Below are 21,398 nucleotides of genomic sequence, written 5' to 3'. Positions count from 1 at the left end.
CCCAACGAAAGCAATGTGTTTTAAAATGCGGAGATTTTCACTTTTTTCTGGGAATATCCTTGGTAACTTTGCACAAACTCAGCAGTGGGTAACACCCTTAATTACGCAATTTTCAAAATAACAAATACCGCTATAGTGCATTTTTAATTGATCGCACGTGCATTTTCCCAAAATTCATTGGCCGAACTATATTGAATAGTTATTTTCAAGCGGTTAAAGTATATTATCCACTCAAGAATCATGTCTTTCCTAGGGGCAACTCTGGCACGCTGCTGCCGTCAAATGTCAGTTGGCGCAGCAAGACCTATCATTTTCAACAGCGCTACAACGAGTCAGTTGCAGTTTGGATTCAGTGTTCGCAGTTTCGCTAGCAATAAAATGGGTTTACCTCGTGTCTTCTTTGATATGACCGCTGATGGTCAGCCATTGGGTCGCATTACTATGGAGGTAAGAAATTAGTGTGAATGTAATTTCTTGTTAATTAGTTTTGAGTGCCTTAGAAAACTATTTTATTTTTAATTTTGCAATATACAACTCTTCCTTTTGCCGGTTATTGCCATTAAGAAAGTAGGCTAGCAAGTGTGTATGTATATGAAGTGTGGGATTTAAGGAATTTGAAATATTTTCGGTGGCGTTTTTTTCTTCTGGCCGACAGAAATATAAAGTGAGGTTAGAAAGAGGCAGATTTCTGCAAGAACACAACTTGCAGTTTAATAAAAGCAGGGGAATAAAAGAACTTTGGGGAACGACGCCGTTTGTAACCGAGTGTGTGCAAGTAATGTGTGTGAACGAATGAATGTGTGCGCGCGTGTGTGTGTGTGTGAAATGATTAACCTAGGGACGCGCATGTGTTGGTGTGGAGAACGAGCGTGGCCGGGTGTTGGTGAACAACGAACCGATGACATATTGTAATAGAAAACGTGAGAATGGACATCTCAACTCTTCCAAATGCAGCAAAACTACAAGAAGCATCATCACAACGATGATGTGTTAAAAAAAAGAATAGCTGATAACGTAGAAGAAGAATGGAAAAGAAAGTGTACAGCCAATTATTTAGAATTCTTCGTAAAGGTTTCCTTTTTTTTTTTAAACGCTGATTATCAATCACTTCACCGGCCGGCCACTGCGGGAATTGTTGATGTCATGTTGTTTTCTGCGTTTTTGGGGAACGTGTTGTTGGCGTGGTTAGTGTGGATTGTTTTAATTTAGCTTGCTGCTTGGTTTTACTGGTTATGCCCTCTTTCCCGCCTCGTGCTTTTTTTCAGACTTACACTAATGTAGGTGTTTATGTGTGTGTGAGCGGGTATGTGAATGCGGTGGCAGCGCTGCTTTTGTATGTTCTTTTCGGAATTTTCCATTTTGTTCTTTTTTAGAATTTAAGATCTTTAAAAACAAGTTTACTATATGGATGTATGTTTACTATATATATATATATATATATATATATATATTTTTTTTTTAAAACTAATTTAATAGATTTTTTTTTATAATCAATTCCTCACAATAATGACAAATTCAAAAGCCCCTCAATGTGCAAATGACCAGGGATGACCTTGAGTTTAAGCGCATGAGTTGTCTGCATAAAAAGAAGACGAGGAAATCAAGTACATACCGACTTATACTACAATAAATTTCCCCCAATAGGAAAAATCTCTAGACCAATGGGTGTTTATGGAGTATAGCGAAAAAAAAAACAAAAAAAGTATACATTGGAAATGGTATGGTTTTTGCTGTTCTACCGTAGTGCAGTTTTGAATAGTCATATAAGAAATCAATTATAGGTGCAACTCTTGGAGTAGTGCCAGATAAAAGAAAAATTTGAATAAAATGACTACATTTAAAGCTGATTGATTTGTGGTGTCTGAAGTTTAAAAAATTAAGCTCCTAATTTTTATTCTAAATTCTTGGATTTTTATGGATTTACAAGTTAAACCATTGCAATAGGCTAGGTTAAGAACAAGTGATGCCTACCATTGGGTAAGCATCACTCCCCTCGGAAACTCAGGTCCATGTGGTTGTTTCGTTAGCCTGCTAGTTATTAATTCTTCAATCATCCCAGAGCATGTCTTTTGCTAGGTTCTTTCTCAACTCATATATACCCAGAGCTGCACGAGTCAGTATGAAGAAATCCAACAGGAAACTGTAATCATGTAGCTAGCGCCAGATTATTGGCATAGGAATCGTCTATTGGTGCTCATTCACGCATAATCAAGGGTCGTCGTTAAGGTTCAATGTCGAGTGTCTAAAATTTGGATATGATCATTTGTTGAGGAATATCAGGAAGGGAAAATCTCTTGTATCCAATGGGGCTGTTTCATAAAAATGTTGCCTTAATGATAAGGGACCTTTTGTTTTAGTCAAGTTCGAGGGACTTGCCGCTGGGCAACACCACTTCTGGGCTAGAGGCGTCACAAATGTCGCTAGCATTAGGTAAGGTTTAGCCACTGCTAAAAATTTTACTCTAATGTTTTTAACAGGATTCCAACCCAAACTAAGCGCTGTAGGCGAAAGTTGCTAAAACTTGAGTCCGTTGGCTTCCAGAAAGTCCACTATGTCTCGCAAATGTCGCTACTACTGTTGTTGTAGTATTGTGATCCAGATCCAGAAACTCTGCGACTAAGATGAGATGCGTCCAAATGGATATCGGTCTTTGTCGAGCAGGTCTGGCAGGTCTGGCTGGGCAGTTAAACAGGTAACCTGTAGTCCCAGGTCATAATCGGGACACCGGGTGTTATTTTGAACCAGGTGTTGTAGTCACATTTTCATGTGGAGGGGGCGATCCTCGTCAAGCTCCTGTAGATGAGCAACCTCGTTCCGGTCCAAAGGACCGATCACCGCGGTAATAAGGTGATCATTGGTTATTTAATAGCGCCAATAAACTCGCCTTGTCATATCGAGCATCATATGCTCTCAGTATTTGTGCAAGAGCCGGTGTCACCCGGCCTCTCACTGAGACTCCGCTCAATACCGCCGCGACTGCCTTTGCAGCTACTTCGTATGGAGCTTCCGGCTATCCGCAACCTATGGGCGCGCCCGTTAGCTCAGATACACAGATTGGACCTCAATGTTTCAGCCTGTGTGGTGCTTATAGCTATCCTGAACCAGTGTGAACTAGGTGAATAATACAGGACGAAGTGTTTGTGTGGTCTTCACGAGAAGCCCACCTGGGAGCCTTTCCTCGGCGATTGGTCCTACGTACCGGAACAAGCTTACTTACCTATGGAGTCAAGGAACGCCACTTCCACATACACATTTGCCTACAACTATGTATATTTATTAACATCTATTTTAAAACATGTAGATTCTTAAACATCTCTTAAAACATTAGCACAATTTTTAAAATATTAATATATTTTTTAAAATATTAATATATTTTTTAAAATATTAATATATTTTTTAAAATATTAATATATTTTTTAAAATATTAATATATTTTTTAAAATATTAATATATTTTTTAAAATATTAATATATTTTTTAAAATATTAATATATTTTTTAAAATATTAATATATTTTTTAAAATATTAATATATTTTTTAAAATATTAATATATTTTTTAAAATATTAATATATTTTTTAAAATATTAATATATTTTTTAAAATATTAATATATTTTTTAAAATATTAATATATTTTTTAAAATATTAATATATTTTTTAAAATATTAATATATTTTTTAAAATATTAATATATTTTTTAAAATATTAATATATTTTTTAAAATATTAATATATTTTTTAAAATATTAATATATTTTTTAAAATATTAATATATTTTTTAAAATATTAATATATTTTTTAAAATATTAATATATTTTTTAAAATATTAATATATTTTTTAAAATATTAATATATTTTTTAAAATATTAATATATTTTTTAAAATATTAATATATTTTTTAAAATATTAATATATTTTTTAAAATATTAATATATTTTTAAAATATTTATTAACATATTTTTTAAAATATTAACATATTTTTTAAAATATTAATATATTTTTTAAAATATTTTTTAAAATATTAATATATTTTTTAAAATATTTTTTAAAATATTAATATATTTTTTAAAATATTAATATATTTTTTAAAATATTAATATATTTTTTAAAATATTAATATATTTTTTAAAATATTAATATATTTTTTAAAATATTTTTTAATATATTTTTTAAAATATTTTTTAAAATATTTATTAACATATTTAATTTTTTTTTTAATATTTTTTAAATGTTTTTTAAATATTTTTGGTATTCTTTTTAAATATTACTCTAAATATTTTTGTAGATATATTTTTAAATATTTTTGGTATTCTTTTTAAATATTACTCTAAATATTTTTGTAGATATATTTTTAAATATTTTTTTTAGATATTATTTTTTAAATATTATCTATTTTTTAAATATTATTTATTTTTTTAAATATTATTTATTTTTTTAAATATTTATTTTTTTAAATATTATTTTTTTTTGAAATATTATTTTTTTTTTTAATATTATTTATTTTTTAAATATTATTAATTTTTTTAAATATTATTTATTTTTTTAAATATTATTTATTTTTTTAATATTATTTATTTTTTTAAATATTATTTATTTTTTTAAATATTATTTATTTTTTTAAATATTATTAATTTTTTTTAAATGTTTATTTTTTTAAATATTATTTATTTTTTTTAATATTATTTATTTTTTTAATATTATTTATTTTTTTAAATATTATATATTTTTTTTTTTAATATTATATATTTTTTTGTATTATTTAGTTTTTTGTATTATTTATTTTTTTATATTATTTATTTTTTTATACTATTTATTTTTTTTTACTCCAATTTAATAAAATGACATAAATTTTCAAACAAAAAAAATTTCTTTCAAGAAAGCTTCGAATGAATTCCAAAAATCGATCGGAATAACCGTCAAGTCTTCTAGCGCTTATTTAATTTCCTCTTTGAATTCCTTGATATGAGTACTGCTTTAAAAAAAAAAAAGAACTTTTTATCAGCAACATTTTTATTTTTGCCGATTGATATTGTGGTCTATTGTGGTCAAATTTACTTTTATGATTACTAAAATTGTTGATATGCAATCATTATGGTATATTTATCGTTAAGAAATTATTACAAAAATAAAATTAAAAAAAAAAACTTGTTGAAATCCAGAGGGAGAATGATTTCTTCATTATTTTCTAGACCTAAGTAGTAGTCAAATAAGTAGATTTGCTCACACCTAAAATGTACGGGAAAAACCTCGTTCCAAAACTCGAAATTTCCGAAATCTCTTCGCAAATCTATGATGTTTTAGCAGTGTGTTGTACAGTGAGGCGGCGCCTGTTTGTCGAAAGAGTATGGAACCTACTTTTGTACTTTTTATTATTAAATACAATATTTTTCTTTTATCAAACCGTCAAAGGCGAATAAGTTACAGAATACCATGAAATGTGAAATTCGCATTCGACTACGATTGCTGTCGTTTTTGCCTTTGACAACGGGAATAAGGGTGATTGTTTTATATATGGAGCAAATAAAGTGATAGAACATTTGCATGTTTCTTTCACCACTGTATACATTGTCAAAAAAAGAGTCGTTTTCGGGTCAACTCATTGCAATGTATATGTGGTATACTATCGATGACCTGTACCGCAATTCTGTAACTTTTAGCGAACTTCGTTTAGTTAAACATGTCGGAAAAAAAATCGTTTGCACTAACGATTATGCTATTCTCTAAATCTTCGTTAACAGAAATCGTTGTCTATTTTTTCTCTCTGGCAACTCAACCCAAAATAACGAGAAACACAAAGAGGAATCGACAGAAATTATAAATATTTCTTCTCATAGCCAGAAATACTTCTTTTATTAAATATTTATTTTTATTTATTTCGTTAAAGAAAACACCAAATAATTGTCCGTCGTTTAGTTAACGAATTTCTTTTCGTTAGCGAAAACAGCTGATTTTAACGATGTCGATTATCGTTAAAAGTGGCTACTGAATACTAAATTTGTTAACGTTTCTGTTATCGCTTTCTGACTAGACGATTTTCGTTAAAACACTTTACTGAATTCCACTACTACTCCATAAGAGTGACAGTATAGATCTCATGTCATTATTTATACACCCCACCGCCAGCAGACATATGGTGGTGGTTTTGACACATACGTCAACATGAATTCCACTACTGGATCGCATATATAGTCTTTAAATGATTTCGATTTTTTTTTATTTCGCTTTTAACTAAAGTGTTGCCTGAATTACATGAGTTTCTGACCAAGTAACCAAGCCTTTGATGTTAGCTTTTAAAGGCTTCGTTAAACCTTGATTTTTCAATGGGGATAAAAGTTCTTTGCGAAAGCCGATGAAGATAACCTTACCTCGGATTCTCCCACGGCTTGTCTAAACTGTTCAAAATTTGTGTAGGAAAATCTATCCCATTCAGCGAGCCAATAAAATTCCTACAAAACATGTAAACATTTAAAAACTCATGAAATTATTTATTTATTAGAAGAGAAATTAGACACTTTTTCTTTTCTATTCATTTCATATCAAAAATTTAATTGATAATAGAATGGCTTTTTCTTGTGTAGGTTGTGCATGGCGGAAATACTTTCAAATGTTAACATTTTGACATAAAAATTACTCTACGATATCATTTGCTACGTCTTGATGTTTTGATAGGTAAACCCACCATTGAAAATATGAAATATGTAAAATGTTTGTTGAATATGTGCCAACATTTCTTGCCAACTTTGTACTAGAGAAAGATAAATACGAATGCGCTACGTCACCAATGTATCATCAAAATCAACTTTATACACAATATAAAGATTTATAATATATTGTGCAAAGTGGTGGTGGTCGCGTTCTTGTTTTGCCGGTTTTTATATTATGCCAACTACAGTCGAACCCATTTTTTTATTCCTTAAGCAATAAGCATAGGTGGTATATAGCTTATAAATATTTTTAATAAATGTAAATGTGTTTGTAAATGATCGAGGCATATGATTGATTATTCAATGTTAAGATAGAGAAGGAGAAAAGGAAGATAAATGATTGGCAAAAATTATTTTTGCAGTAAAAAAGACAAAACTAAAGTTTTTTTTTTTAGAAAACTTTCAGTCAGGCTGAAATAAAGCTTTTGCTTAAAAGAGCTTGCTTAGTTAGCAAAAATGAATTCAAGTTTTCTTAAGGAAAGTCTATTCGGTCAGGCTGAATTGAAGTTTTCCCCAGTAAAACTTTATACGGCCAGGCTGAATTGAAGTTTTCTCCAGTGCAACTTTATTTAGCCAGACTGTATTGGAGTTTTCTCAAGGAAAACCTTATTCAGCCAGGCTGAATTGGAGTTTTCTCAAGGAAAACCTTATTCAGCCAGGCTGAATTGGAGTTTTCTCAAGGAAAACCTTATTCAGCAAGGCTGAATTGGAGTTTTCTCAAGGAAAACCTTATTCAGCCAGGCTGAATTGGAGTTTTCTCAAGGAAAACCTTATTCAGCCAGGCTGAATTGGAGTTTTCTCAAGGAAAACCTTATTCAGCCAGGCTGAATTGGAGTTTTCTCAAGGAAAACCTTATTCAGCCAGGCTGAATTGGAGTTTTCTCAAGGAAAACCTTATTCAGCCAGGCTGAATTGGAGTTTTCTCAAGGAAAACCTTATTCAGCCAGGCTGAATTGGAGTTTTCTCCAGGAAACGAAAGGAAGTTTTCTCCAGGAAAACCTTATGCAACCAGACTGAATTGAAGTTTTCTCAAGGAAAACCTTATGCAGCCAGGCTGAATTGAAGTTTTCTCCAGGAAAACCTTATGCAGCCAGGCTGAATTGAAGTTTTCTCCAGGAAAACTTTATTCAGCCAGGCTTAATTCAGGTTTTATTTAAGAAAACCTCATTCAGCCGGGCAGAATTCAAGTTCTTTTTATGGAAAACCTTAATCAGCCAGGATGAATTCAAGTTTTCTTGTAAAAAAAAACATATTTAGTTTCTAGTTTTCTTGTAAAAAATCTTATTCAGCCAGGCTGAATTTGAGTTTTATTGTTTGAGTTTTTCTGACGTTAAGTAAATTAAAACTTTTTGAGAACTTTCAGCTGTTTCAACACCCTGACACTTAACTTGTTGCTATGAAATGTAAAATTGCACCTAATTAGGATACAAAATTTACTGTAATTATCGCGCGGGAACATGTAATTTAGAGAAATATATATGCTAAAAGATTGGGGCAAATTGATGTACATATGTGAAAATATGTGGCTAATGTCTCAACAAAACCACCTTAACTCTCATTATAGATTAATGGGGTCAAATTATATATTCAGTGATTTCCCACCTATAATTTTTGTGACACGAAAAAATGTTGAAAAAACAACCAAAACGTTTAATATTTTAGGTGATATATATACTGTATTGAACTATGTATTTGCTTAGCACATTGTGCTCGAATGGGTTGGATGGCAAGTCCACCCTTGGCAGTATTGTTTGTTTAAGCGTTTTGCATTGTGGTTTAAAGACCATATCAAATGGAAAACAATTGAGGCTAACCGTATATAAAAGAAAAACAAATGCAAAGGACATGTCATGGATGTCAAAAAAAAAAGTGGAGGGCCAAACTATTGCAAATTACCCTTGGCTGTCATGATATAAAGTAAAAGATAAGGTTTTGCAATAACTGTACCTGTGATACGATTTAGGATATGGGAAGGCCCATCAGAGATAGGAATACTAAATAGAATTATTAACATTCTAGGCCATGTCCTATAGTCGTCTCCTTTTTGGGTCTGTTCATTCATAACACACCAACAACCAAAATTAAGTGGACAACACACAGGTCTTGGCATGAGATAATCGATTAATTACATTTCGAGTATAGTTGAAAGGTCACTTAATGCTATAACTACTGTCTGTCTGCTTTTGGTTGTTGTTGACATGCTATAATCCTGTTGCTGTTGTTATTGTTGACTAACATGTGTCCTTCAACGTAAGTAATGGCAACGGGCAGGCAATCAGAGCTAACGACCCCTGTTTTTTTCTTCTTTAACTAAACTATACCGTTTTCTTCATGGGTATATTAGAGCAGGGGTCTAGGAAAAAAGGATTATTAGGAAAAATATGATTGATTGTTGTAGCCTAGTTTTACTAATTGCTATATATATGTAAACAAAATAAAAAGAATAAATACTATTTTCAAAATAGACAAATAGACAAATTGCTTAACTGCTTAACTGTTATACGTTTCAAGGATACAGACGGTATATATCGACACAGAGCTTTGCAATGAAAAAACTTTAGTTTAGCCTGGGTGAATAAGGGTTTCTTAAGGAAATTTTCAATTCAGCATGGTTGAACAAGGTTTTCGGCGGAAAACTTGAATTCGGCCTGGCTGCAAAAGGTTTTCTGAGCGAAAACTTGAATACAGCTTGGCTGAATAAGGGTTACTGAGTTAAAACTTGTATTCAGTCTGGCTGACTTGGGTTTTCTAGGAGAAAACTTGAAATCGGCCTGGATGACTAAGGTTTTCTGAGGTAAAACTTGAATTCGGCCCGGCTGCAAAAGGTTTTCTGAGCGAAAACTTGAATGCGGCCTGGCTGAATAAGTGTTTATGAGGGAATACTTGAATTCAGCCTGGCTGACTAAGGTTCTCAGGGAGAAATTTTGAATTCAGTCTGGCTGAATAAGGGTTTCTGAGGGAAAACTTGAATTCAGCCTGGCTGACTATTAATTAAGCCTGGTTGAATAAGGTTTTCTTAAGGAAAACCTTAATTTAGCCTGGCTAGTAAGGTTTTCAGCAGCTATGGAATCCTATGACACTTTGAGTGGAATGTATTTTTTTTATAATATTGGAGCTAATGTTTTGTAAACGTTATCATATGTGTGTATTGTTTTTGTCCTTAGTCCGTATTGTTGTTGTTAATTTTTTAATGAAACTTGTTTTCAACCATCACGTAATCTTAACACCATTTCTGATGTCATAACCATTATAAAATTTTGTTTTTTTTTCACATACACTCATACTCCTGAGTACGTGTAGACACACATGCAAACTGACCGAGAACTTGTATAGATAAAAATGATTCATTTTTTTTTCTCCATATCATTAAACATTTTTTGCAAATTAGCTGTTTTTTTATATGTGAGAAATTTTGTACAGATTATCGATTGTTTCAAACACTATGTGGAATGTTTGTATTGATTTGGCAAAGACATTTTCCAACTGGTGTGTCTGCTGTTTTTTATACCCTACACCACTACTGTGGTACAGGGTTTTATAACTTTGTGCATTTATTTGTAACACCCAGAAGGAAGAGGAGAGATAGATAGATTGATAAGTATACCGTTCGACTCAGAATCACGTTCTAATTCGATTTAGGTATGTCCGCATGTCTGTCCATGTTAATTTGTGTGCAAAGTACAGGACACAATTTTCGTTCGATCGTCTTCATATTTAGTACAGGCATGTTTTTCGGCCAAAGAGGAAGCCTTTTTAAAATTGAAAAAAATCTGTTCAGATTTGGTTATATATATCGCCCGATTTTCACTTCAAGAGCCACTGCATGCGCATTTATTGACCAATCCTGCTAAAATTTTCTATAATACTTTCCTCGACGACTAACGCAATATCTAAGAAGTTTGGTCGAAATCGGTTAAGATTTATATATAGCTCCCATATATATGTTGTCATTTGTCAACCGTAGTTATTACAGTTTGGACATATTCGCTCGAAATTGATACGGATTGTTTAATAACCCATCTGAAAACATCCGGCGAGGTCCATCAAAATTGATTCAGAATAAGAGATAGTAGAGCTGAGTAGTTCCGGATAGAATTAGTTCATTGGAACTTATCCAAGTAGAAACTACTGGAACTAGTTCGATCTCTTTCCTTTTTATAGTTGCATAGTTCCTTTTTTGCATGTACACTTTTCTCTTTTGCTCCCTTTTGTTAATTTGTAGACCAGCTGATTGACATGCCATATTATTCAGTTTCATACAACAACTAAATAAAAGCGTCAACTTTTTCAATGGACAAGAATTGTGTGCGTTGTGATTTAGGTAAAAGGAAAGTAAAATATTTGTGGCATTCACATTAAATGAATGGGGTGGCCTAAATTGTTTTGACGCGCTTCGATTCGTGCTTTTTTTTAGCATCGAGACTTAATACATGTTTAAAACAAAGTGCAAAAAGTGAATTTAAATGCAATTACGTATACAGTCGGAATGTTTGTATCTATGTGTATATACAGTCTGAATGTTTGTATCTATATGTACAATTAAAGACACTCTGTTTTAGGTTCAAAACAAAATTCAAAGCTCTTTGTTTTGTATAAACGAATTAAATAAGGGAATCACAAATGAAAAGGAGCTAAGAAAAGGAACTAGTTCCTTTTGTGAAACGTAACTAAAAGGAGCGATGACTAAAAGGAATTAAAAAATGTCTACCTCTAAGAGATAGCTTCCACTTTGTACTTAAAGGATAGGTGTAGGGTATTGTACAGTCGGCATCGCCCGACTCTTGTCTTTCCTTATAGGTTTTATTATTAATAATCTATAAGGCTACCGGAAGAATGAATTTTCAGACCAATATTTAAAAAGCAACCAATCCATAAAGCAAATGAAAAACTTCAACAAAATATCTTAATTTTCTTAAATATACTTACGTCAAATTTTCTGCATCAACACAATCCTCCCAACATATAACACTAGGATTAATTGTGTCTAATTGGTAGTTTTAAGTCATTAGCCTAAAAAAACATTTATATTTTTCACGCATTTTTCATTTACAATTTTTTTTCATATGGAGTTTGACAGTTAATTCACGTGAAAAGCCAAATCGAGTCCAACCCTAAGACAAAGCCTTTTAGAGCCTACACCCAATTAAAGAGTCAAGAGTGAGCGTCAGGTTGTGTTATATGGATAAAATAATTTAAAGTTTAAAAGCAAAGCAGTGCCCACAAACCAATGTAAACTCATTCATTGTTCGTACACAGTTATGTTGAATTCTCTCTTCTCTTAATTTTCTTAATTTATTTCTAATCTTTGTATGTGGTGCCTCTTAAGAGAGGCGATGGAAAATCTATAGTTATTGAACAGCTGTGTTCCAACAAACAGATAACGTTCGGTTCCACTTAAGGTTTTGGAAAGAGATAGCTATCTAGCCTTTGCAAATTAGTGTTCTCTTAAGAGAGACTCTAGTAGGGTTAGTTGAAATGAAAATGTGATTGTATGTGTGAAATACTCTTTCTAAGTATTTTTAATTTTCTCAATATGTAAAAAATCATTATTTGGACTGAATAATTGGTGTTTTGGAAAAATTCACATAAGATAAGAAAACTTAAATACTTTTTTATGTCTTCCAAACGTTTAATGGATAATAATAATTGGTTTTAAAATAAAAACAAAAACGATGCACATACCCCTGCGCATATTCATTCGTTATTTTCTCAACAACGACTGAAACAAGGAGAATAAGAATAGGTGTTGACTTGCCATCAACGCTACCTGTAAAGGTGGAGTTACATACATCACGCAGCACTTATGCGTACTTCAGCGTGCATGTCAGAAAAAATTAAAATAGCACGCATGCATCTAACGGAATAAGTTAACCAAATCTCAACTTTAAATGCGTGTCAGGGCGCAAAACATATGATTTGAATGTACATATATTGTTCAAAAATTGTTTAGCAGTCTGTAAATTAGGGAAATTCTTTTATTAAAATCATATTAAACCACATGATTTCCAATTTCTACTGAAATTAACTTTGGAAATGACATGAATAAGCTGATTTTTAGAAATTCGTGCGCAGCAAAAGGCGCTTGATATGTAACTCAGACAAAAGAACGCATGTGGGCGAATTATATTGCTCAAATACGCATAAGTGCTGCGCGTGGTATGTAACTCCAGCTTAAGGGGCTGGACATCGCTGACTTAATTTATCTTTGTTTGATATGGTTTGTATGTTGGAAAGGTTTTTAAATAGGGCGTGTCAAATCAAAATCAAATTTTCGAAGTATTTCCCGCCTTACTATGATTCCACCGCCTTGAAAATTACAAAATTTCCTTAAATCCCTTAGTGTGTTTGTTGTTGGTGGTTATTATTAACAGTTTTGATGTGTGCGTGTGTGAAACTCCTTTGATAAAATCTTCCCATACTGTGCCCAATTACCACAACTATAGTAGAATTCCTTTATACAACTAAAAACAAAGTACCATACCAATACCTAAACCATTGCCTATTTATCTCGCATCTAATCATCTTTTGTGGTCACCACCCATGTTCTCTTATGTATATTCCTGCAGCTCCGTAGCGATGTTGTTCCCAAGACCGCTGAGAACTTCCGTGCTCTCTGCACTGGCGAAAAGGGTATCGGTTACAAGGGCTCCTGTTTCCATCGTGTCATTCCCAACTTCATGTGTCAAGGAGGTGATTTCACAAATCACAATGGCACTGGCGGTAAATCCATCTATGGCAACAAATTCGCCGATGAGAACTTCACCTTGAAGCATACCGGCCCCGGCATCTTGTCCATGGCCAATGCTGGCCCCAATACCAATGGCTCTCAGTTCTTTATCTGTACCGTAAAGACCGCTTGGTTGGATAACAAACACGTGGTCTTCGGTCAGGTGGTTGATGGCATGGAAGTTGTAAAAAATATCGAATCCTATGGTTCTCAATCGGGCAAGACGACCAAGAAGATCGTTGTCAGCGATTGTGGTGCTTTGTAAACAAACATTCTCCCCCTCTCCAACCAACCACACAAAGGCGCGTCTATGCACGCCGCCACACAACATCAATAAAGCAAAAAAGCAACACAAAACCAACAAACTATATTAAATATATTTTAATAAACGTATTTTTAAGAAAGAAAAAATGAAAGAGAGAGAGCTTTAGTCAGCAGTTCTGCCGTCTCTCGCTCACACCGGCAAAATAAACAAAATCAGAGGGAGCATTTAATAATTCCATTTAATAGTAATGAAAAACAAAACCATTCAATTGCTTATGTGGTGCTGCATGCATGCAGTAGTGGTTCATTCGCATCGCGCACATGTATCGCAGATGGATATATGGAGGATATAGAGTCTAACGCTGCCGCCGTCGCCATCTTTCACACCACATCATTCCTTCCCTTTCTAACACAACAACTACCAATTTAAAATATGCTTAAAGTGTAATTAATGTAATTGTTCTCTTCTTTAAATTTTCCAAAATGAAATTCTTATAATTATTATTTTTTTTTTATTTTATAAAAATAAAACATTCTACTTTTTCCTGTCCAAAAGAAATCTCAAGCGTGTTTGTTTTTGTTTTCTCTTTCTGTGCCGCCTGCCTTTGTGTGTGTGTGTGTGTGTAGTGTAAAGTAGTAAAACTTTACCTCTTTTAATTTTACATGCGAATCGATTTTTTTTTAATTATGCCAAAGCAATTGACACTTTTGCTACGTCCAATTGTAGCAGGACAAAATTCCCATGATCAATAATAAAGTGGCTATATGGTTAAACAATCCTTTTATAAGTTTTTCTAGGACATTAGAAGGGGGAAAATAACAATTATAGAAAATCATACATCAATATTTTATTTGAGTGAGATAAAAGCTTGGTTTATTTTTGTCAATTGATATAAAAGGCGTCCGACCTTCTGAAAAGGCATCCGTTACCTTAAAGTAACAGAGGAAGCGTTTTATTGGTCGATTCGGTTTGTCCTTTAAGGATTATAAATAGAAGAAATGATTGACACGCATAACTGGGAAAATATCATTTGTAACACTAGCCGCCACATATGTATTCACCCTTATTTCCGTTGTCGAAGGCGAATTTCACACTTGGTGGTATTCTGTAACTTATTCGCTTTTGGGAGTTTGATAACAGAAAAATATTGTAAAGAAAAAAATAATATGAAAGTAGGTTTCATACTCTTTCGACAAACAGGTGCGATGTAGTTTAGAATGAAATTTACTTATATATCGATTGCTTCCGTCTAAGGCAGCGCTTCCCAACAGGTGGATCGTCTGTCAATTCTGAGTAGATCTAGTCATGTCCGTCCGTCCTTCCCTCCATCCATCCTTCTGTCGAACGCGTAAAGCTAGCTTCTTGAAATCTTGCGCAAATATTTCTTACTGATGTAGGTCGTTGGGGATAGCAAATGGGCCATATCGGTTCAGATTTGGATGTAGCCCCTATATAAACCGATCCCGGATTGGACTTCTTAAAGCCTCAATGTTCACCTGCTTTGGCTGAAATTTGGCCCAAAAACCTCTCTTATGACTTACAATGGCAGTGCCAATTTTTATCCTATTCGGTCAATATGGCAATATAGGCCCGCTCTAAGTACCGATATGACTTCTTAAGACCATTGAAACCTCAATCAATTCCCGATTTGATGGCTACGAAATAATTCAAATAAATTTTTAGCGGAAACCATAGTTATGAGTCCCCAGATTCGGCACTGCACGTTTTTACTTGTTTTTTTTTTACCCACCATCATATGATAAGGCGTATATTAATTTAGTCATTCCATTTGCAACTCATAGAAATATCAATTTCCGACCCTACAAAGTATATATATTTTGGAGTAAAATTCTAAGACTATTGACCAATGTTCGTGTATTTGTCCGTCTGTTATAACCACTCTACAGTCTTTAAAATTAGAGATAATGAGCTGAAATTTTGCACAGACCCGTATTACTTTTATACGCAAATTAAGTTTTTGAATGGGCCAAATTGGTCTATGTTTGGATATAGCTGCCATTTGGACCGATCTGCCGATAACGGTCTTAAGCTCATAACAGCTGCATTTATTGTCCGATTTCGATAAAATTTGGCACAGTGAGTTGAACTAAGTGCTCCGCCATCCAACCCGAATATGGTGTATACCGGGCCATATTTATTAGGTGGAGGTTTGCGCAAATCGAGTGCAAAATTTGGAGGGCCCAAGGAAATCGAAAAAATTTTGGGGGTGCGCAAAGCAAATTGGGTTGGGAAGCCCTGGTCTTAAGGCTGGTACTACGTTCTTTTTTGCGAAAAAATTTCCGAAAATCGTTCTTTCGGTGGTTTAACAAGGTTACCACATTTGATTTTTTTTGGGTTTCTTTGTCCAAAATGTTGCCATTTGCATATAAAAAATTAAACGGCATCAAAAAATTTATCAGATGCTTACGGGCATGTGTACACACAGATGTGAGTGTGTGCGTCGTATGGAACACATGTTTGTTTTTGTAATTACCACAAAAACCACCCCTTCGTAATTAATATATAATGAAACATAAAACAATTTGAAAAGACAAATGCAGCATTTATTTGTAAAAATAATTAGATTTTGTAGAATTTTCACTGTTATAAGTTAAATAAGCACAACTTTCCAAAAGCCTTTGTCAGCATATTCCACTTTTATCCAAATATTGTAGTTGTAAATCCAAAGGGGCAACACATTTTTTCAGAAACTCGAGCATCAATAAGGCGCCATCGTATCTGCTAAACCATGTTAGGACTACATGAGGAATTCCACACACTTCGACCTCACTGTTCTAGAACCCGCGGCCTACAGCGCAGGCAAATATCCTGGTTTCGTACACTCTAAATCCCTTCCCAGAATTTCTTTTGCGGATATCGTTATGGTACAGAGCTCTTTCCTGAAAGAACATACACTTTAAATGGTCCATTCGCTTAGTCCAATTTTGGCATACTCTTTTCAACATTTCGGCCGGTATCTCACGAATAAATGCTTCAATGTTGTCTTCCAATGCGTCAATTGAAGCCCCACAAAAAAGCGTCTAAAGGCTTTAAAACGCACGATTTAGGCGGCCAATTGACCGGTCCCGAACTTGAAAAAATGTTCACCGAACTCGCCTCTCAATAAATCCATTGTTACGCGTTCTATTTGGCAACGTCTTGTTGAAACCACATGTCATGCAAGTCAACCCCTGCATTTTGGGCAAAAAAAAAAGTTGAATATCATCTCACGATAGCTCTCACCATTCACAGTTACGTTACGATTCGCATCATCTTTGAAGAAGTACGGTCCAATGATGTCACGAGCCAATAAACCGCACCAAACAGTGGCTTTTTCTGGATGCATTGTTAGCTTTTGCAATGCTTCTGGCTGATCTTCACAACATTCTTAACAGAGCACTCATTTTGATAATAAAATTCAATAATTTGCAAGCGTTGTTCGTTTGTAAGATAATTTATGTTTTAATTATAGACCAAACTGAAGAAACATGATACGAAAACTGCGTGATAGCTAAAAAAGCACTCTTTATATTTTTAACTATCCACAAAGTATGTGAATCATAATTGCGTTAACTCTTATAAAATGACCTCAATTATTCCATTTGTGTGCACTCTTTTAAAAATTGTGATGTATGACAGTATAACAGTTTCCAGAAAATTAGAATTGTCGATAATAGAAAAAAAGAATTGCAATAGAATGTAGGAATTGTCATGCAACAAAAAAAATCCAAAAATATGTCAATGTATGACGGTATATAACAGTTTCTGTATAAATGTTTAACTGTTATAAAATGATCAAAAACCTTTATTTTGTTTCCACTATCTCGAATACCAGGATTCACTAATAGAAGGTTAGGTCACATGCAAAAACACAAAGTGGATAGGCCCCATAAACATCATTAAGGATGTCAAATCTGACGATTGAAAATGTCATCATATAGGAGAAAACGTAAACAAAGAATGAATGTAAAAAGAGAACAAGTTGACATCCTCAATGCCAAGTACTGCCAAATGTTAAAAAAAAAGTATATCGGCTGATCGCTTGGCTTAACCTTATTCAGTGAATCCTGCTCGAATACGTTACTGTATAACAGTTCCCAGAAACTTAGCTTAACTGTTATTCAATGACCTTTCATTTTAAGTCTATCTTTGGTAGCTTAAATCTGTTCAAATTTTTACTAAAAATAAAAATTAATTGTTTTATTTTTGCGAGTTGATTTTTGGACATTTGTTTGCAGAGTAATTTTTTTGTTCAACGCGACGCTCCTTTGACCCTTTGAAATATATTAATGTATGACAGTATATAAGTTATACAGAAACTGTTATACTGTCAAATACATTGCATTAACTATTATAAAACTATCCTAAATTTTTTTCAACGCGACGCTCCTCTGACTCTCTTAATAGTTATCATTCAGAATAAAAAATCCAAAAATATAATAATGTATGACAGTATAACAGTTATACGGAAACTGTTATACTGTCAATATACATTGCGTTAACTATTATAAAATTAACGTAAATCTTTAGTCTTATCTTCATTATCTTAAATATGTCAAGTATTATATTGGGTTGCCCAAAAAGTAATTGCGGATTTTTTAAAAGAAAGTAAATGCATTTTTAATAAAACTTAGAATGAACTTTAATCAAATATACTTTTTTTACACTTTTTTCTAAAGCAAGCTAAAAGTAACAGCTGATAACTGACAGAAGAAAGAATGCAATTACAGAGTCACAAGCTGTGAAAAAATTTGTCAACACCGACTATATGAAAAATCCGCAATTACTTTTTGGGCAACCCAATATTTTCACACAATTCCGCCGACTTTTATAAAATTGCACCAAATTTTTAGGCTGTCAAAAATATCCCTTAATTAATGTGACTATTCACAAAAACAATTGACATGAAACAAAAAAAATTCAAAAATTTTATGATGTATGACAGTATAACAGTTTTCGTTAATTTGCTCCAATTGTTAACAAACGACCCTTCATCCTTAGTCTATCTTCACTCTCTTAAATACATGCTATTGTATGACAGTGTAACAGTTTTCGCATAATTGTTTTAACTGTTATAAAATTAGCCTACATTTTAAGTCTATCTGCCTTATTTGTTGATGTATGACAGTATAAAAGTGTTTCCATAATTGCTGAAAGTGTTGCAACCAAATTTTTGACTCTCTCTCTCTCTCTCTCTCTCTCTCTCTCTTCGCTCTCAAATGCATCAACTGTTAACAAGTAGACTTTACTCTTCATTCTATCTTCACTCCCTTAGTTAAGTAAATGTCTACAAGTTTCCAGATAATAACGTTCAATCTTATAAAATCATCCTTATTGTGAATAACTAAGAACTATTTTTGGGGCTTTACGCTCTATTGTAATCAAGTTGTTTTCTGCTTGAGACAATTTTTACATGTTTTGAACTTTACCAATTCAAGAAATTTAGCCGAAATTATATAGAGGCTGTATTGTTTATCGGATATTAAGACGTATGTATGAGAAGTATCAACTATTTTCGCCATAGAGAAACCAGAAGAAGAACAAAGAGGGCAAATAGCCATTTTCGTAGAAATATAATCAGAAAAGCCAAGCGGATGGAACACATTTCTTAGAAAATGGACCAGAAAAAGTCAGATATATCATATATTTTCGTAATAGAGGAACCTAAGGGAGAACTGGGAGAGCAGAGTGAAAAATAAGATCGTCTATCTACCCGTCGAAAGAAACTTAAATGTGGCAAATCGAAGAAGGATTACAAAATATTGCAAGTTTGAGGCATCAACACACAACCTAACCTAAATTTAATTATAGAATCCCTCAAATCAATCATATATTGGAAGGAGTACACCTACTAATAACTACATATCCAAGATGACCTTGTTATGTTTTGTTGAGTTTTTTTTTCTTGTTCCCTGTATTATAACGCTTTGCTTATCTCTGAATCTGTGATTATTTGTTCCCCTTGCAGTTACGCTCCGATGTTGTACCCAAGACCGCTGACAACTTTCGTGCTCTCTGCACGGGAGAGAAAGGATTCGGTTATAAGGGCTCCTCGTTTCATCGTGTAATCCCCAGATTTATGTGTCAAGGTGGTGATTTCACAAATCACAATGGCACTGGCGGTAAATCCATTTATGGTGAGACCTTCCGCGATGAAAACTTCAAGCTCAAGCACACCGGTCCTGGCATTTTGTCCATGGCCAATGCCGGTCCCCACACCAATGGTTCGCAGTTTTTCATTTGCACCGAGAAAACTGAGTGGTTGGATGGTAAACATGTGGTCTTTGGCAGCATCGTTGATGGCATGGATGTGGTCAAGAGAATCGAGAGTTTCGGCAGTGATTCGGGCAAGACCAAAAAGAAGATTGTTGTACAGGATTGTGGCGAATTAAAATAAGTGTGTGGTGTTGTGATGTTTGATGTAATTTAGAATGAATGTATTTTCCAAAAAAGAAAAAAACGAATTGAATTATCATTAGTGAAGAGAAGAGTTATCAATAAACATCATTTCATGAAGAATTATCATTAAACAAAATCGCTAAAAATCGCACGGCTTTTTTACACTCCTTCCCTAGCAAGTTGAACAATGGTCTGAGGTTTGTAATGATAAAAACAAATAAAAAATATTTTTCAGTTACGCAAAGATGTGGTACCCAAAACGGCAGAGAATTTTCGCCAACTGTGCACTGGCAAAAAGGGCTTTGGCTTCAAGGGCTGCTCTTTCCATCGTGTCATACCCAACTTCATGTGTCAAGGAGGAGATTTTACCAAAAATGATGGTACTGGGGGTAAATCGATTTATGGCACCACCTTTAAGGATGAGAACTTTAAACTCAAGCACACCGGTCCCGGCATATTATCCATGGCTAATGCGGGCCCCAACACCAATGGTTCGCAGTTCTTTATTTGCACAGTGAAAACGCCCTGGCTAGATGGTCAGCATGTGGTATTTGGTCAAGTGATTCAAGGCATGGATGTTGTTAAGAAAATGGAATCCTATGGTTGTCCGGAGGGTCGTCCCTTAAAGGAGATCATAATAGCCGATTGTGGTGAAATTAAATAATAATTCAACTATTGTAGAACACAGTGTGTGGGCCAAGTTGCTTGTTAGATATTTTTGTTGTTGTTATTGCAAAAAAGTATTATATAGAGTTATAGTAAATAAAAATAAATGGATTTTTATAATCCCCAAAATGCACATTTCATTTACTTTTGTTTTTGCAGCTGCGAGTCGATGTTGTGCCCAAGACCACGGAGAATTTTCGCGCTTTGTGCACCGGTGAAAAAGGATTTGGCTACAAAGGCTCCACCTTTCATCGTGTCATACCGAATTTTATGTGCCAAGGTGGAGACTTTACTGCGCATAATGGCACCGGCGGCAAATCCATTTATGGCAATAAATTCGATGATGAGAATTTCGTTTTGAAACACACCGAGGCGGGTACTTTGTCCATGGCCAATTCGGGACCCAATACCAATGGTTCACAGTTTTTTATAACCACCGTTAAGACAGCTTGGCTGGATAATCGTCATGTGGTCTTTGGACGCGTTGTCGAAGGCTTGGATATTGTAAAGAAAATCGAAGCCATGGGCAGTCAATCGGGTAAAACATCGAAAAATATTGTCATCAGCGACAGTGGACAGTTGTAAGGAGTGGCAATAATAAAAAACAAACATTTTTTTTTGAAAAAATATATTTTTATTG

At 33.6% G+C, this 21,398-nt stretch overlaps 2 protein-coding genes across 4 annotated transcripts; both read left to right on the top strand.

Moving 5' to 3' along the window:
• Window positions 1-90: 90 nt before the first annotated feature.
• LOC106087413 (peptidyl-prolyl cis-trans isomerase) lies at window positions 91-20,891 on the top strand. 3 transcript variants are annotated; one of them, XM_013252445.2, is made up of 2 exons: window positions 91-447; window positions 20,328-20,891. In XM_013252445.2, the coding sequence occupies exons 1-2, from the start codon at window positions 241-243 to the stop codon at window positions 20,754-20,756; spliced, it is 636 nt and encodes a 211-aa protein (XP_013107899.1). In that variant the 5' UTR covers window positions 91-240; the 3' UTR covers window positions 20,757-20,891. The 3 variants fall into 3 exon arrangements, with proteins under 3 accessions (XP_013107899.1, XP_013107898.1, XP_013107900.1); XM_013252444.2 differs by lacking the exon at window positions 20,328-20,891 and adding an exon at window positions 19,662-20,238 and having other exon boundaries at window positions 108-447; XM_013252446.2 differs by lacking the exon at window positions 20,328-20,891 and adding an exon at window positions 13,268-14,251 and having other exon boundaries at window positions 134-447.
• Window positions 20,879-21,389, top strand: LOC106087395 (peptidyl-prolyl cis-trans isomerase; the record flags this gene model as incomplete). Its single annotated transcript, XM_013252420.2, has 1 exon — window positions 20,879-21,389. A coding segment is annotated over one exon (465 nt), but the record flags the coding sequence as incomplete, so codon positions are not given.
• Window positions 21,390-21,398: the final 9 nt, after the last annotated feature.

This window comes from Stomoxys calcitrans, chromosome 4, assembly GCF_963082655.1.
Source record: "Stomoxys calcitrans chromosome 4, idStoCalc2.1, whole genome shotgun sequence".
Taxonomy (NCBI): Eukaryota; Metazoa; Arthropoda; class Insecta; order Diptera; family Muscidae; genus Stomoxys; species Stomoxys calcitrans.
Note: the sequence above shows the minus strand (reverse complement) of the source record. Positions and strands in the feature narration are given on the sequence as shown.